General features: G+C 41.8%; 1 protein-coding gene across 2 annotated transcripts in view; it reads left to right on the top strand.

The window, feature by feature from the left end:
• Positions 1 to 3,831: 3,831 nt before the first annotated feature.
• LOC127611118 (neuropilin-2-like) overlaps positions 3,832 to 18,307 on the top strand; it is an 84,948-nt gene continuing 70,472 nt past the window's right edge. The window contains exon 1 of one of the 2 annotated variants that reach the window (XM_052081452.1): positions 3,832 to 4,643. In XM_052081452.1, the coding sequence (XP_051937412.1) occupies positions 4,568 to 4,643 (76 nt within the window). In that variant the 5' untranslated portion in view covers positions 3,832 to 4,567. The remainder of the gene's footprint in view (positions 4,644 to 18,307) is intronic. The other variant, XM_052081451.1, reaches the window with a different exon arrangement.

An 18,307-nucleotide genomic window follows, 5' to 3' on the forward strand; every position in this document is an offset into this window, starting at 1 on the left:
TGTACACATACACAATTGGTGTTAAGGGGTTTGTGATCCCTGGATTTAAGTGTGGTCCGATTATGCACCGTGCAGTCTATATGAATTTTCACACTTCTGTGTATTGAATAATTCATTATTTCACACTTTTGATGACATAATCTGCACCCTCAAAATAGGCTGGGATGATGATTGATTTTCTGTGTTGGTTGGTTGGTTGCATTTAAAACAATTTAAAAAACAAAAACATTTCAGCACAACCACCACTTGAAACATTATATAAGTCAGGGAAGACTAGATGAACAATTACAAAACTGTCAAGCAGCTTTATTTTTTTCTGAGTTTTCTGGAAATGAAATTGAACGGCAGCAACTGTATGACACACGCTATACCGTTAAGATAAATACTGCCCAAAAAGCGCTGGTGCAAATGCGACATATGAACGAGCGGAAACTCTCGACATGCTCATCACGGGTAGAAAAGCTACGCTACGTTAATGCCCTGGTCGCATCTGTGCAGGGGTCAGGACGGTTTTAAGTTGCAGTGGCGCCTGATGAGGAGAGTAGAGACGGAGAGGAGGGACATGTTACAAAGGTCACGCAACCACAGCGATCCAAGGACGTGCGCGCACGCACACACACACCTCGACCTGTCATCGAAAAAGAAGAACTTAATACCTTGCGACCTCCAGAGATGTTGGGAAACATTTGACAGATTGATGGACAGGTTCAGGTTGGAGTGTATGTGCGCATGCATACCATATGTTTGTGTGTGCGGGTATCACCTGTCACTGTACGCTTTCCATTCAACACCGATGGGCCATTCAAGCGATGATGTCACTGACACCAGGGTTCCCTCCGGATTGTTAAAATGTCTTCAAAGGCACGGAATCCATGAATCTAAAAACTAGATATTTATTGGCCTTAAAACGTCTCAAATCAATCGTTCAAAAAGTCTTAAATTTAGGATGTTAGGGTTGCATTTATTTAGTCTGTCGTCTCAAAATTAATACAACAGTTTTTTTTTTGTTTGTTTTTAAGAAAATAATTAAGCAAATGACTTTTCTGGTCACATCACGCAAACATGATAGCGGAGCTCACAAAAACGGTGATGTGGTTTGAGGAGCGGATCATTCATGTCAAGGACCAACTTTGGAAAACGGTATATTGGGAAGTCGGTCTTAAATTTCATTTTTAACCCTGGATACGCATTCTGAACAAAGACGATAGCCCAATGTTGGAAGGGGGCTTCATGGTTTTCCCCGGTGCTCAGCACAATATAACTCCCCAAAAAAAAGATCGACTTTCAAACCTGTCACGACCACAAATAAAAATCGTACATTTAAGTCCACAGGATGAGACCTCGGATTTTACATTTTCAAGTGTCCCGTAATATTGGTTGCATTAATTCAGCTAAGCCCTGCGATTGGCTGGCAACCAGTTCAGGGTGTCCCCCGCCTACTGCCCGAAGACAGCTGGGATAGGCTCCAGCACCCCCGCGACCCTAGTGAGGATAAAAAGCGGTTCGGAAAATGAATGAATGAATGAATGAATAATTCAGCTAATTCTTCCTAAAAAGTTACCAAGTTCTTTAAAAAATTGCAATTTTTTTGATCGTGTTAAAAATGAGTGCCGTTAATTTGTTAATCATAATTCAATCAAATATAAGTCATATAACCCTAGATAGTGTCGAGGTATGTTTGTCTGATTTTGGTAGAATATTTCAATAAACGATGTCAACATTTTTTTGGGGGGGTGATATAAGGTATCCATGTAACTGTTCTCAAAATACGAAAACATTTAATAACAAGCCAAACCAAATCCCCTTTACACCTCGCCTGAATTTGCTACATACAACCTTTGCCACCTTAGATATCAAAGACCTCGGTTTGCTTCACTCAATGGTTTGCCCGTTGGACTTAAATATTCGCGATCAGCATGCTTGCTTCTGCTAAAAACAAATACCGTTGTCTAGTAAGCCCATTAAGATGTTAATACTTCATTTTTGCTTGTCAATGGGTTGAGTACCCACAGCGGTTGTGACCAGCGTAAACGTTCAGTTTCAGCCCGTGAGAGCACTGCCGTCGCCCAACCCATGTTGGCCTTGCGCACGCTCAAGGGGCATCGGGCAAAGCCGTGGCTTTTGAATTTTCTAATACAGTCATCCTTTATCGCAGTTAAAGATACTTGGTTCCCAGGAATCCTCAGTGAATTTACATGTGCTATAAATAAATGTCTCATGATGTTAATATCCAGCAGCACTGACGTGGAAGAAATTAGGTTTAGGAGTTGTGCCCTGGGAAGACAAGAATTACTTTAAGCTTTTCATTTCTACTGATCTCCGGCGTCTACTATATTTTACTCTTGGAACATTCACCCTAATCGAGTTTGGGAGTGTTGAGGATCGGGGGTCCTCTATTCAAAGTTAAAGCGGTCCACTTCAGGGGAATTCATGACCAAACGCATAAAACTTGGGGAAGTAGGTCAATTTTCTAGTAATTACTGCAATGCTTTTTTTTGGGGTACTACATTTGACCAAATTCCCACAAGATCAGAATGCAAGCTGGCCACGGCATATTCACAATCATGCGGCTTTACAAGATTTCTCTACTGATTTGGTCTCGCAGTGGGAATGATGTTGGGAGGCCATTTGGGACAAAAGAAGTCGCTTTCATTGTTGAATCATTTTACTTTCCCAAAATATTGCTGAGTTTCTTCTCAGACAATACGATTTTGTGACCCTTATATTGTATCCATGTTGTATACGCGCGTGTGTCTATGTGTGTGTGTGTCTGTATATATATATATATCAGCTCGGGTCCTCTGCCAGAGGCCAGGAAGCTTGAGGGTTCTGCGCAGTATCCTTGCTGTTCCCAGCACTGCACGTTTCTGGACTGAGATGTCCGCTGTTGTTCCCGGGATCTGTTGCAACCACTCATCTAGTTTGAGGTCACTGCCCCGAGTGCTCCGACCACCACAGGCACGACTGTCACCTTTATCTTCCAGGCTCTCTCTAGCTCCTCTCTGAGCCCTTGGTATTTCTCGAGTTTCTCGTGTTCCTTCTTTCTGATGTTTCCATCACTTGGGACCGCTACATCCACTACACACATATATATATATATATAATATATATATATATTTACTTTATATACACAATGATTCCTCGCGATTTCACGGCTTCAGTGCATCCTTGACTTTTTCAAACATTCATTACATATATATATATATATATATATATATATATATATATATGTATATTATGCATGTATGTATAGGCCATGCCCCCAACAACACAACTACTCTTCTGTGTGCGAGTGTGATTTTTTTTTTTCGCTAACAGAATATTGGCATTTAAATTCATTCAATTGTGTTGGGAATTTGATCAAGTAAGTTTTTACAGTGTTAATATCAAGACTAAAAATTGCAGTTGTACAGTTTTTTTTCAATAACACCAATCATGGTGAAAACGCTCATGCGTGATGTCAGTACATGCATAAGTGAACGTTACTTAACCGTTTTCAAATGTAATGAGTAAACTACAGATAATTGATCAATATACTCAAGTATTGCAGCTAAATATTTGGACTCCGTTACTTTTCGCCTCTATAAATTTACCTGTAGTCTCCATTGAAAGCAACCATGAAAAACTGGAAGGCAATGGAGAGGGTGGTGCTGTGGGGGGATTAAACTGCTCTTTAATCGGGGTTCTGTGGGGGGGGGCGAGGTAGATGGGGGGGGGGGGTCTATGATGTGAGGGGATACGTGGAGGCTGGCCGAGGTGCCCACATTGTAATCCGATACACGCTTGCGCACACGCACCCCAGCCTCGAGTTGAGGGAAAGCTCCGGCTGGAAGTCACTAAGACGGCGGAGCTCGGAGAGTTAGGAGCGCGCTCCCCCAACGAGAGAGAGAGAAAGAGAGGGTGAGAGAGAGAGAGAGAGCAGCGCAGGGGAAGAGCGTGTTAACTGTCAGTTCGGAGGAGGACGGCGAAGAGCCTCCACCACCTTGGTTTTCTCTCCATCCGCTTTTACGCACGCGTTGACAAGCCAGACTAGAGAGCGCGCCTCTTTCCAAACATCTTTATCTCCCCTTTTTAACCCTACAACCTACTGCCACATGGACTGTGTCGTCACCGTTTTGGGACTATAATCACACATGGGCATATTTATGTGCAGCGTTTTTGAAATAAAGGAACGGAGGGCGGCGATGTTTTGACTAAGGGGAATGATTTGATTCTTCTTACTTTAGACAGTTTTTAATTTTTATTTTTTACAAACTCGGACGCATGTTTCCATTTGGTAGTGGACACGGATACTTTCCACTCCTCTTGTGACTTCGCATTTGCCCCACGTTGATGACGAAATCCCAAAGCGCAGTATTATTACGCACCGCACAAAAAAATGGATTGTGGACTGTGTGAAGAGATCATATGCCGAGAGAAAAGACGCACGGCCAAGCACTGACAACCGCAAACCGCCACTTGAGCGTGGATACTCTGGACGGTGCAACCCGGTCTGCGGCGTAGGAGAGAGGAGGAAAGCTTGGGGACTGTCGCCGTTTCATTTCGTTGAACGGTTTGAGATCAAAAGATGGATTTATACACGTGGCTTTGCGTGTGTGCGCTCACACTTCTACCGGTTCTGGCTGTCACAGCGGAGGAAGCAGGTAAAATTGATACATACAGTATAGTATATCCAATTTGATTTTTTTTTGTTTGTTTGTTGCTTTTGGTTTATGACGGACATTTTAATTCCCGTTTTGTTGGTGTGAAAGAAAGCAAACTTTTTTTTTTGTTTTTAATATTAGAACTGCGCTTTAGAGTATAGATTGTGTTCTTATCTAATTTGCCTTTGTTAGTCATTGTTGAGTTTCCGGCCACTAACTGTAGTTGATTGTGTGCTGTGGGAAGTCGTAAAAGTGATGCGATCACACAAACGAGTACTTCTTTGTTAATTAATAACCAGCAAGACACTAAACAGGGGAAGTGTTAAACTGATGATGATGCGTTTTGCTTTAGTTTTAGAAGCGGGGTATACCTGCGATTGGATCGGTTTTTAAGTGTCCCATCCAGATCATGTCAATAGAAAAAAAACATACTTGAACTAAAACCGTTTTCGCTTAATTTGTGGTGCCAAATAGACCCCCAATTGTTTTCATAAATCTAACTGTAAACTCTATCGTAGATCCCATTCCGTCTTATCAGCTTTCAAATTGATACTTGTGTCGGATGTTTATTGATTGTTGAAGTCTCGGACGTCCAACAATGACTATATCACATCTGTTCTCTGGAGGGCTCTTCGAGAAAACACGCTCGCACACACAAAAAAACGGCGTTTTTCTTCAGAGACTAGGATCGGTGTCACGGCGATGAAATTTAATTATGTGGCCTTGGCTACTTGGTGGAGTGTTTATTTGACTTGCTGTTGCACGCGAGGAAGCGATCGGCGCCGCTTCAAGCTGCTCCGTGCGCCCAAGCGTCGCTCCAAGCGGGGGGACTTTCTGCTCCTCTTCCCGGGAGCACCGATAACTAATGTCCACATTGTCAGAGCATTACTGCTCTGAATGCTCCGATAATGTGGACAGTCGTTCTGTGAAGCGTGGGATGGGACTGTGAAATGCGCACATTTGTGTTTCGAAACCGTTATTTGCGCACTAGGAGATTTTCTTTTTTTTCCCCCCCGTCCCTCTAACGAACACATCCAGTCGTAAACCAATTGATTTCACATTTTTAACGACTAGTTTCATGAACAACATTCCACAAATTGATAAAAAACATGTTTTTGAAAGTTAAAGCTATACTATATAAATTGTGTGTATTGCTCAATTTTCTCTTATTGGTTTTGTGGCATCACGCTTGGGCTTTGCCTGGATGGCTCCTTCGCGCAGTGATATCCGCGTGAGAAATCAAGTATCCAATTTAACTTTATTGATCAGAAAATGTAAGTATCTTGTATTGTTCATCTATCTATTCCAGTGCCCTACAGTTGCAAAATTTTGTCCATATGAGGTATAACGTACATTTTTCTAAGGTAGACTTGGTGCTCAATAAAGGTTGAGAAAAATACCATGAGGCAACACTGTGCTTTACCTCCATTTAAAGACTGAGTCGTCTAATACAGTTGATTTGAATCCATTAGAACTGGGAATTGGTGCTGTTGTGTGTAGTCGGAATGTTTTATTTGTCTTGACACAGGTCCTATTCAGAAGCCTTTAAGATCCCGGAGGCGCTTTTACACCTGGGACAAAAAGTTCCCATAGGATCTGTCTGACTTGGATACAGTAGCTGGTCTAAAATTCCCTCTGAACTACTTCTTCTTCTCCTACTCCTCCAGAAGCCAGCGCTTGTAATAGCTGTGCAGCTGCAATCTTTATTGTCCGAATGCACTTGTTAAGTCTTCCATAACCCAGAGCGCACATGGCTGTGTCTCTGTGACTCACATCTTAAAGGTGATATCGGAACACAACACAATAAATAGAGTAGCACAGAGTGAGGCTAAAACATGCATTACACTTGTTTATACTGTTGTGTTTATTTACCTCGATGTTTGTGAGCTCCTTTTAGCGCGAGCAGAAAAGTGTTGTTGCGTGGGCCGAGACGCGATTGCTCATAACATGCTTCATTTTGACTTGGCTGATGCAAAATTACCCATCGACGTGATCATTTTTGTATGATGCATTCTGTATAGCCAAATAGCGAACTCTGCTTTTGATCCATGACAATACACCATTAGCAGTTAGCTAACTTGGCTGCGAGATACAATCGGGAATTTTTAACAACTTATCCGATTTTCTTTTTCAAATGTGAGAGGCTCTGCACAATTGGCGAGCGTGTGCTTCCTGCGTTTATGTATGTTGTACGCAAGATGACTAACATAAAACACCACACACATACAGTATATCATGGCAGACAATTGTGAGTCTCCTCCCTTAAACCAGACGTCCCTTGTAATACCAAGACTGACCTGCGGGAGACAGCGTAGTGCCACAGGGCATATAACTTCTTAATGAATACAAAGAAGAAGGAGGAAGAGGAGTAGTAAAAGAAGATATACTCACGTTTTGCTTTTTTTTCTACTACATTGTAGTGGCAAACTGTTGTCCTTGTCTCTTTGCTTTGTGGTGAATAAATTGTTAGGCACATGACACAAACACTTAACACAGCCAGTTGCTCTTATATTCGTGTGTAGCAACAGTGCATATTTCAGTTCATTTCCCAACTGGCTATCATGAGGTTTGCCATCACAATCGCGGAGACAGTGGCTCGGCCAGATCAAAAAGGGGCAGGGGGCCGGGTGGCTAAATGTGTCCCTTTTATCAGTGTGTGTTTCCAAATTTAGATAATGGGCCAAATAATTCAGCTATGTGATTTAAAAAACCTAACATGATGAACCACTGTTAGATAGTTTAGCAAGTTATGTTATATGTTGACCTTCAGACAATCGGTCTATGGTAGTCCGTGGTTTGTTGGAGTGCAGCTGGTTGAGTGAGACAGCTTCTTAAGAGTGTGTTTTTATTTTTATTTTTTTGCTCCTATTTATTTGTTCTACTGGGCTCTCCAAACCTCACGGATACCTTGATATAAACGTTCTGCCGCTTCTACTTTCTTCTGCACCCATTCTGTGGATGATATCTTCGTGAACGACCCCCAAGGCTGTTTGACTTTAAAGGTTTCAGTGCAGCCTATGTTTCTGACTACCACAACCTATTTTTTTTTTTTTTTTACCTGGAATTTTTCCCCGGTCTGCAGCGCAGTTCTTTCCTGGCTCATCTACTGGGACAAACTCACTCGCAGCCTCCTCAGCAGTAAACTTTTACAAATGCCTTAGCTCGGCTGTCTCTTGAGATGATTTGAGTAGGAGAAGGTATTGTTGAGATGCGTGTATGTGCATATCTGTATTGAAAGGGGAGGAATGGAAGAGCAGCATGAGGAAGTAACCGAGACAGAAAGAGGCCGACGCAGGCTGCCAAGAGAAGTGAACGAAACGGAAGAACGATTTTTTTTTTAAGCTTTGCTGTTTGATCCTGTTTCTTCATTCTGTTTGATCACGGCTGTGCCTGGAAGCGAGATAAACGGCTGTAATTGGCCACTCAAGACTGGCTGTCTGCCTCTATAGCATCTCCGCCGAAATATGCTTGATGATGAAACACGCTGGAGGTGATGCGGCATGAATGTCGGGAGCTCTCTGTGGGGTGAAGTGCCTACAGGTATGCTGGTAGAATAGCAGCTTCTGATGCCAGCTTCTTCTGGCTTGATGGAGTTGCAGCACATGGAACAAAAGTCTTGAAAGTCTTTCATCAAAACATAAACACAAGTCAGGCAAGTTGAGTTGATTAATCTCGCAAATTATTCCAGTGGAATGTGCATGTTTGTATCTGGCGGTGATATCATTGTTCTGTACACTCAGATTAGATTAGCTGTTTTAAGCTTCATTATGCTTAAATGTCAGAGCAGTGGGTACTGGCAACCTTTAATTGTATCTAATTCCAAAGTATCAAGTCAGAAAAGGGTACCTTTTACCTTTTACTACTGGAACTGTTGTTGTTCCGTATTGGCCCTAATATAAGACGGCCTTGATTATAAGACTTTTTCAAGACTCACGTTTGGAAAAAAGTCTTTTTCAACACCAAATTAATTTTTATACAGAAAGTAATTACAGTAAATCTAAAACTAATGATTCTAACAATATATTTGAGAGAAAAAGCATGTTATTTTGCCTCATTCAAATCTTAATATCTGAACATTTAAATATGTAAACCAAAGTGCAATCACATTCTAAATGAATGGCTTCTGGTTTTTGAAATGTAATTTACATCGTAACATCTCCTCAGCTGCCGGTTAATCAGGTCGATCTTCGACCCACTTTTTTCCAGATTGTCGCTACATTTCTCCATTTTCTGCTATCTCTGCTATTATTTTCTTCTTTTCTTTTTTTATTTGTCTTCTCCCTGCTACGGCTATTTTTGTTTTTATTCTTCATGACAGGGTTTCACTTTGGCCTGGGGAGTCAAGTTAAGCATTTGCTTCAATGATATCTGGCGCCATCTAGCGTCGTGAATGGGTATAATGTCTAGACCCCGAATATAAGACGACCTCCACTTATCTTATTTCAATGCAAAAAAGACAGTCTTATTTTCGGGCCAATACGGTACTTTGCAGCGGTGCTGAACCGCACTACCCCCACCTGATAAGTGTATTTTGGTTAGTTTGTTTAGTTTACACTGAAACCACCCGATCCATTCCAAATGTATTTATAGATTACATTTAAAAGTCAACAACACTTTCGGACAGCTTCACTTTTCTCAGCTTTTGCTCCATGTTGAAAATATCCGGCCACCGTTTCCTCGTGACACCTGCTTGTATTAATTAAATGTTACACCAGTCTGAATCAAAATGCTGTGTGCGCAACAATCGGCCATCAATAACACAAACCATCTATGTCGTTATTTTTCACAAAAGGCTGCTGCGTGCTGCTGAACCCACAAGAATGAATGGATTTACTGACACAGTCAATCTTTATCTTGAAATTCTCTATACATAATTAAACTGTAGGTATTAATGTATGTGTTTTGGATAAATGTTCTTAAACGGAGATTGAAGTGGTGCACATTAGTCAAGGATGACACTCGACTGATACATAAGCAAGACAAAAAAAACAAAAACAACTCATGAATGCTTAGCATTTGGAGAAATACTGCCACGAGAATAGCAATTAGTGACACAAAGAGCTCATCCAAATGTTTTTTGTGTGTGTGTGTGATTGTTTTTGTATCTCCGTTATTAAATACATACTGCCAGATAGGATAAATGATTTAATTATGCCAAGGCCATGAAAGTGCAATACAGATTCTGCCAAAAAGCCTGTTAAACATGCCAAAACAATGACGTGTTGAAAAAAAGAGGGCAAGTCAAGGGAAAATGAGAGATGAAAAAGCAACGCAGGAACCAAGTTAAAACGGGCCACTTAACAAAAAAAAAAAAGTAGAGAGCGGCAAGAGGAAGCGAGGAGGGCATCGGTAAAATAAGAGCAAAGGAGCAGAGAGTGAAGTGATAGTTGAGTGGAGCCATGTGTGCAGTAAACAGCCCAATTTCATTCCTCTGCTACCTCCAAACATAACAGGAATTGGGACAATCGACACCTCTGAAGAAAGTAGGCTTGAAAGGAGGACACACTCCTGATAATCTGTGTGACTTTGAGGAATTTCCTTGCCGAACAAACTATAAGGCCCATGATTGGATATCTCCAAAAGGTTAACCTCAGCAACCATTTTGTGGTGGGTCTGTTGAATGATCTTCGTGAGCTCAGGAAAACGGATATGTTAAACCTGTTCAATATTTACAATCACAAATCCCTGTGTGTGTGTGTGTGGGAGAGAGGGGGGGGGGGCGCTGGGTCAACAAAAAGTTCACCTAGCAGCTAGCTCTGTTGGAAGACAATCAGAGAAACAACTGATTGGGTCTAGTGTTTCACATATCTCTTAAGTCTTCAAGATAATAATGGGCAACAAATATATAGTTTTCAGTTAAGATAACAGTTAGCTATTGTCCTGACCCATTATGCAGTCGCGTAGGGTGTATTAAGAGTGATTTTGTTCAGGAAAACAGAAATGTTGAGCTTGTTAATCATTTACGATTGCAAATCCTTATGGATGTGGTTAATGTTGTGTTTAGCTAAGCCAGGGACCGTTTGCCTAGTTAAGTATTACTTTTTCTTGGTCGGACATTCTGTCAGTTTGGATGCCCTGTGGCGCCATGCTGCCACTTAGGTCAGTCTTGGTACTGCAACAGATTGATCTGATTTGTGGAAGGAAACTTCAGTGTTGATGGAGATCTGGTTGTCTGTGTGGTATGTTGTGTTGGTGTTCTGGAGTACACCACACACTTCAAAGTGCAGGGAGCACACACATGCTATTTTTCCCCTGCTATCACATTTTAAAAAGTGGTGATTATGTTAAAATGGTCAGGTATATAGCCTGCTCTACAACTGACAGACGAACTTGACGTGAATATGATTGGTACCAACTGACATTTATTCTCTACCCTAATGCATATGTGACAAAATAAATATTTTCAGAGGCAGAATTTAGTTTATTGGATCTTAATAGATTGTACAGTTGTACCTAATGTTGTGGCTTGTGTGTATGCCTGTGCGTGTGGGTGCATAAACAAGGCTGGTTCTCAACCGCCGACAACTTGTTGTGGTTGCTGCGCGCAAACAAGCAGTGGGCCATTTAACCTTCAGTACATTTTCTGTCTGCCTCCTGCCTTCGCTTTCATTTGTTAAACAGAGAGGACAATTAGCGTGTCCACTAGGATGTTCTAATTACGGTTATCATGTCATTAGCATACGGTTGCTATTCTAGTGTCTTCGCCAGCCATTGGTAATAACAACTGGAGTAACTAGAGTGGGCCAGGAGCTCTGTGTGCGTCTTTGTGTCTTTGTAAATACACTTTTCTTTTTGTAAAGCTTATATACACTCACACACACACACAAAACAACAAAACATGCGTGTGTGAGCACTCGGTGTCCTCTTCAGCCCCTCCAGATCTGCGCCGTATGAGGCCACAGGTTGTTTTCCTTTCTCTCACCTCCCGTCACACTGAATCATCCTGTTGTTTTCCTTCGTTCACGGCCCTCCACCTCCTTTAATAAGACTTTGTGTCTCTTTCTCCATACCTCAGCGCTTTCCCTTGCTCCGATTAAGAAACCTCACTAAACTTCTTTCGGCCCGCTCTGCTACGGTGGGAAAATCTCTTTTGTGTTCCAGCTTCTCATTCTTCTCTTCTACTCCCTTGCACTATAATCTTTCTCCCTCTTTTCATTCCCCCAGCCTGGAAATTGGACAAAACGGTAGAAACCTGTTCTTTTGTTTGTCAGTGGGGCACTCCTTAAGGAGGTTGCAGGGTTTTTTTAAACATCTTAACTGATTTTTAAAATGTGAGAGACCCCACACACAAAGCGGAAAGAATGTCCTCCTATAGTATGAGATGTACTTGAACCAACCAACACAGGCAGCACACCACACACTTAACCATTCCTCCACTGACAATCACGAGCCTCCGCTCTTGAACCGGATGTCTCTCACAGTACCAATACTGACCTGTGAGTGGCAGCATAGTGCCATAGTCTACCAGAAAATACAAAAAAAAAGAAGTATAAGAAGCTAGGCTCACTGTTGCTAACTGTGAGCCAGCATGGTAAAGAATAAATCGGAGTAGAAGGAAGGGGCAAGAAGAGTGGCTAACTGTTAGCTTATATCTTGCGCTTGTGTCTTGTGCCTGTAATGGGCAGAATTTTTCACAGCCCCGCTTTGTTCAGCGGAGAGATCGGTGCTGTTGAACGGTCTGCGGCTGGATGGATGGAGGTCTTGAGGAGCCGACGATGAGAAGAAAGGAGCGTTGGCGCGGAGTGCCGATGCGGATTTGGAGCTGGGAGTCGCGGCTTGGAGTTTGAAGCGGATTATGTGGGACAGGAGAAGTGAACTAATCTCTTTTCGTCAATGGACGCTACAGCTTCGTGTTTGCTTTCAAAACTTTGCTTGTAGCAGACGTGTGCACATTTTCAGCATAATGTCTCTGATCCACTGGTGAAAGGACACTTTGATCCTCTCCTCTTTCATCTATAACTGCTTCAGACAACAAAGTGTATGCGGAAAAGTGGTGAAGATTGCACGACTGTCTCTGTCCTATGTGTTGTCTTGTGTTATTTTTGTTATTTTTGACTTCAAAATGGCGCCGCGAGAGTGGCTGCCTTTCCAGCAGCTCCTATTTTTTTGTTGTTCTACTTCTTCCTTTCATAACTTTGCTGCTGTGAATCTGGAATTTCTCCATTGCGAGACTAATAAAGGTTTTCTTAATCTTAATCTTAATATGATAACTATGTTGTGGTTGCCAATGCTTCTCTTGTCGTTTGTATTTCGGTGAATGACTTGTGCAACCTTCCTTTGTGCAGTGTGGCGCAGCCATGTGGAAACCAAAAGGTTTTCAGCAAACTGTCCTCACAAAGTCAAAATCAGACATTTGGCCAACATGTTTTGGAAAGATTGCTAATTAATCAATTCAGATTAAGGGTGTTTCCTTTTCATTCTCTAAACTCCCAAACCAGTTAGTTCACAGTAACCAAGCCACCCAGTCCATCCTGTATTATACGCTACCTGTTTGTGAGCTGATGTTCAACTTGCCTTTTTTTGTCCCGTGAGCTTTTCAGAGCTGCTGACTTTCTCTTTTCACATGATGAGAGACAGATGCTCTGGCATTGCTCACTCTTTCTTTCTCTGTGTTCTGCCTTTCTTCTCTTCTCTTCTCATTCCTGAGGTGGCTCAAGTTTGGATAACTAAAATCTAACTGGGCTTCATCCAATGTAGACATTACAGCCCGTTATTTGCTATACTCCTCCATTACCAACAGTTTGATTTCATTTTTTATATTAATTTTCTTCACAAAATATGTATCTGCTAAGCTACATGAGGTAACAATGCCAGAGGCAGAATGTAGTATGTTGTGAAGCTGGACCAATCCTCTGGAGATCCAAAATAAAAATGATGCAATGAATCTGCCATTGTGCGTTGAACATCAATGACAGTTCATCAAAATTGATTAGTCAGGCAATGCTTTAAAACAAGCCATTTAGTTTGCCTTAAATTATGACGATTATCGTGAAGAAGAAGAATCCTAAAGCACACACACACACACACACACACACACGCAAAGTAAACTCTGGTCAATGGAAATTTTAGTCAAACCACCATCCAAACATTTGTACTTGTAGTTGCAGAAGGGCAAATTGATGAGTAGGGAGGAAAATGATCTCTGAAAGGAAAAATTAATCTCTTCTAAAGCCTTAGAATGGAGATGGAAAATTAGCATTCAGCATCAAGAAGGGATCATATTCAGTGAAGAACCGCATGTGTGATTTTGTCCATATTTTGGACGGTTACATGTTTTGCTATGCATGCGTTCTGGGTGTGTTCGGCCTGTGCAAAAGCTGCTGAATAGGTGTTATCAGGCAGAAATGAAAAATGTGTCAGAAGAACATAAATAATGCAGCGACCCGTCTTATGTCCCTGCTAGACTGCTTAGCACCATTTACCGCTACTTATGCTGTGTAAGTGTATACGTGTGAGTGCATACAAGTCCAAACCAGAATATGATAGCCGACGTTCCGTGGTTTTGTTTGTGCATTTGTTATAACTATGTGGTCTCAGTACAGCTTCTCTCAGACAATCACACATGCTGTTGGGGTTCAGTTATAAAAAAAAAAAAATAGCCTCAGACCACATGACGAACAAATTGGTTTATGAACACAATTTTCAAAGAAATGATACCTTAATGCATGCTCTATTTTTGGTTCACAAAGAGTCTTGGCATAGCCACGAAAGTCCCAACATCTTGCCACATCATTGGCTCCGATTACACAACCTTGTATACATTAACCATGGCTACCACGACCCCAAAATGTAATGCATTTTCTAAATCTTATTTTGTACTATATGAAAAGGCTGCGAGGTTTGACGATGATTTCTTTTTGCACGCACTCCGATAAAAACTAGGGAAACGTAACTTAATTCTGGGGCTGGAACAGATTAGTTTTCATTAATTTTATTTCAATGCGACACATTACCTCGGGTCCCAAACGTTGCACTTTATGAAATTGTCTTTTGTCGGGAAACAAACCAAGTGGCCTGGTGTCTTTCCTTGTGATTGGCTGGTGACCAGTCAAGGGTCGACCGTGTTCTCACCCAAAGTCATCACTCACAATTACAATGACGACAAGCTCCTTTGAAAATGGAATGGTAGCTGAGTAACTGTTTGTGCATTAAATGGACCTCATGCACAAAGTGTGCTTGAGTCCCATTTATTTTGAGTTATCCCATTAACTAACATTATAGGATTTAAATGACAGTGGCCGACCACTGTGTTCATACTTTCCTCGTAAGTCTGCTGTTTTAAAACTTCTGCTATGTGCAAGTGGCATTCATGGAACATATATCTTTTTTGTAAATTACAGGCATAGGCCATCTGGTCCGAATTAGCATCAGTAAATGTCCCTCCAATACCTTTATAGGGGCATGACGCTGGAATCGGTGCACAGTAATGCAAGCACGTAAACCGAACGTTGGATGTAATATCCGTAAAAAAAATATATCTAAACGAAAAAAAAATAGATATTTGACATTTGTATGAGTGGTTGAGTGGAGGTTTGGCAAGTCGACGATTGTGGTTGCAGTCCGAGTTCCCCTCTGTACACTTTCAGACGCAGATTCAACTCTCACTTCTTCATGTCATAGGATTTATTTACTCTGTTCAGCAGAATTATACACACCTGATGAAAACAAAAAATGCATACAGTGACTGCCATTATAATTGTATTTATTCTTGAATGTAAAGTTAGTCATAAATCAGGGCTGGGCGAGATATGGACTTTGTTAGTTAATGCAGCCTACCGAGCATGATCAAATATGGTTAAACAAAAGGGTTAGTTAAAATGTATTCATTTTTGTTTTGTTCATTTCTTCATTCATGTCTTCGGGCAGTAGGTGGGGTACAGCCTGAACTGGTTGCCAGACAATAGCAGGTCACACATAGACAACCATTCACACTTACAATCACACCTATGGGCTAACTAGTGTGAGCAATCAACGTACTGTGGATGTTTGTGAAATATGGGAGGAAACCTGAGTACCCGAAGAAATCCCACCAAGGCAGGGGGAGGACATACAAACACCACACAGGAATCAAACCTATGACCTCTGCACTGTTAAGTCGACTATGTCTATCGGTTGTAAGGCCTCTTCTTTTCGCCAATGTTAATACGAATCTAACGTGATCATCAACAGTTCAAAACCTGTTCAGGCTTGATTTTCATTTGCAGATCTTTTTTTTTCGATACTCTGTGTCTGGCTCACTCTTTCACAAACTTTGCACTTTTACCTGCTTTATAATTCTTGACATGAACTCTTAACTCAGCATCTTTTGAGTTCTCACGCATCGGTACGCTGGCAGGTCACCTCGCGCTTTTGTGGAATGCTAATCAGCAGCGTGCAAATCTGTACTTCTGGAAACTGCATGCATATGGATTCACTGGCCACTTGATTAGGTACACATGCACCATCTAATGAGATCCAACACAAAAGCTGCAAGTGGCAATGAAGGGGCTCTCACGGCACTGTTTTTATGGTGAATCCTTGAGGCAGCCATCAAACGATGACACCGTGCTCCGCCCACATTTGGTAGCATAGCCAAAGAAGCTTTGTAATTTCGCATCAGCCATCTGTCTTGCTTCAGATTGAGGCTCATTTGGATGAATTGCCTTTCACATACAATCCTTGGAATTGGGCTGAAAACGGCTGAATCTTCATCAAAATGGTTGTGATTTCCTTTTAAATTTCAGGCATGGGTCCTTGAGACATTTTCAGGCTTTGTCTCTAAAAGTGGTGCCCGATAATTATTATTACGTATTTTCTGCAGCTTTCCAGGAGCCACTGCGGAATGTGTTTCAAGGGGGTGTGTTCAGGACCCATAAAATAAAAATAGACCTCCTTGATTTCTTCAATTTCGTGTTGATTTTAACACTTCCGATGACTCTATACCTTACCAGAATTGAAAATGATTACAGTTTTCAGCACGTTGAGGCACCTCGGAATCGAGACTCATTAGGCCAAATCCTCAAAATATAAGCCCTGTAATTGAACCCCTAAATGCCTAACTTCCTGTTCACTTTTGAGCAGGGGTCTTAGAAAGTTTTTCAATCATCCTGTTATGACCTATATGTGCATCCAACCTTGCTTTGATTGGTGAAACCGCTCTCCAGGGCAGTATTCTTTTCTGACGTTACGGTGTCACCCGTGAGTTTTGGGGGGGATTTAAGATCCTGCAAACTTTAGAAATTGCACCAGGTTTTTACATGCTTATTGGGTTATGAGTTATTGGGTCATGTTGAGGTCTTCATACTAATAAGGCAGAATTTTTGATCTCATTAGATTGTGCAGGTTCCTAATGCTGTAAGCGCTGAGTGCAGTTTGACAGGAGGTGATTGGCTGCCGCTGCTGTGAGGTTTCCGGGTGGTTTAACACGAATCCAAATGGTGCCGGGATGAGATAAGCCCGGCAGGGTTTCACTGGCCTTGTAACTCTACTCCTGTGTTGCCATATGTCACCAGGGAGATTGGAAACAGATAGGACGAGCGCGAGCGCGACAAGTGGACTCCGAAAATTTCAAGGAGGAGCATGAAAGATGGAATTGGGTGAGGGGGTGAGGGGCGGGGGAGCACACAGAGGTGATCGGTGATTGTTTACAGACAGCTGGAGGTAGGCACCAGTTCCAGTACTGCAACTGCAGCATGCTGAGCTGTGACCTCTTTTCACTCTTATTACTCGAGATGTTGTGCATAAATATGTACAAAGCATGTTGGAAGTGTAAAAAAAATAATCCATATTTTGTCTTTGTATAACATGCAGTATACTGTATTGCAGATTTTCACCATTTGCGCATGGGTCCGAAATGTCTCCCTGCAATAAATTGGAGTTCACTGTAGTTGTATATAAAAAGCCAAAATGAAAACCTGGATGACTGTTGGCCTGAGCGTAGAATTTCTTTAAAAACGATGACTGTCACTGGTAATGCCGTATACACATTCTCCAGCTCCTGTTTATTTATAGTTGTGAAACTTATGACTTTGTGCTGACCGCATTGAGTCATCCCACACGATGCAGTCATAAACAAATTAGATGCTATCACAGAACCGACAAACCAGCAAGGCTTTGCACAACATACCGGTATTTGTTAAAATCGACATATCGTATTTATTTGACAACTTCACATAAAGCAATCAAGTATGCGGTGCTTGTTGGCTGTCATGTGCATCTAACTAATGCCCTTGCAGCTCTGCTTACCTCTCGGCGTGGACAGTGATAGCATGGATTAAAAAAAGAAACACTTGAACTTGTTTCATTTCACCCTTAATAGATGAGCAGCACTTTGAAGACCCTCATTTGCATGCAAGCGGTTAAAAATCTACTTCCCACAATGAATGTCCCCTTTAAGAAACATCACACTCATATCCAGCATGATGCTTAACATGCCTCTTTGTTCGTCTTTGAGCCGAGAGAGTCTATCGAGTGTATTAAGCACGCTGCTCGTTGTGCTACACAATAGGAAGCAAAGTTGCAATTGAGTCCAGTTGTGTGCAGCGGGCATGTTATACCATCGGCTGTCACCTAATGATGTGACTTATGATGGGAGTTGTCAGAGTACTACTGAATGGGAGCCATTGAGTACGAGCTGTGCACACGTGCTTAGGGCTGCTGACGCGAAGGATCCACTCAGTGACACT

The sequence above is a fragment of the Hippocampus zosterae genome, chromosome 12, assembly GCF_025434085.1.
Source record: "Hippocampus zosterae strain Florida chromosome 12, ASM2543408v3, whole genome shotgun sequence".
Taxonomy (NCBI): Eukaryota; Metazoa; Chordata; class Actinopteri; order Syngnathiformes; family Syngnathidae; genus Hippocampus; species Hippocampus zosterae.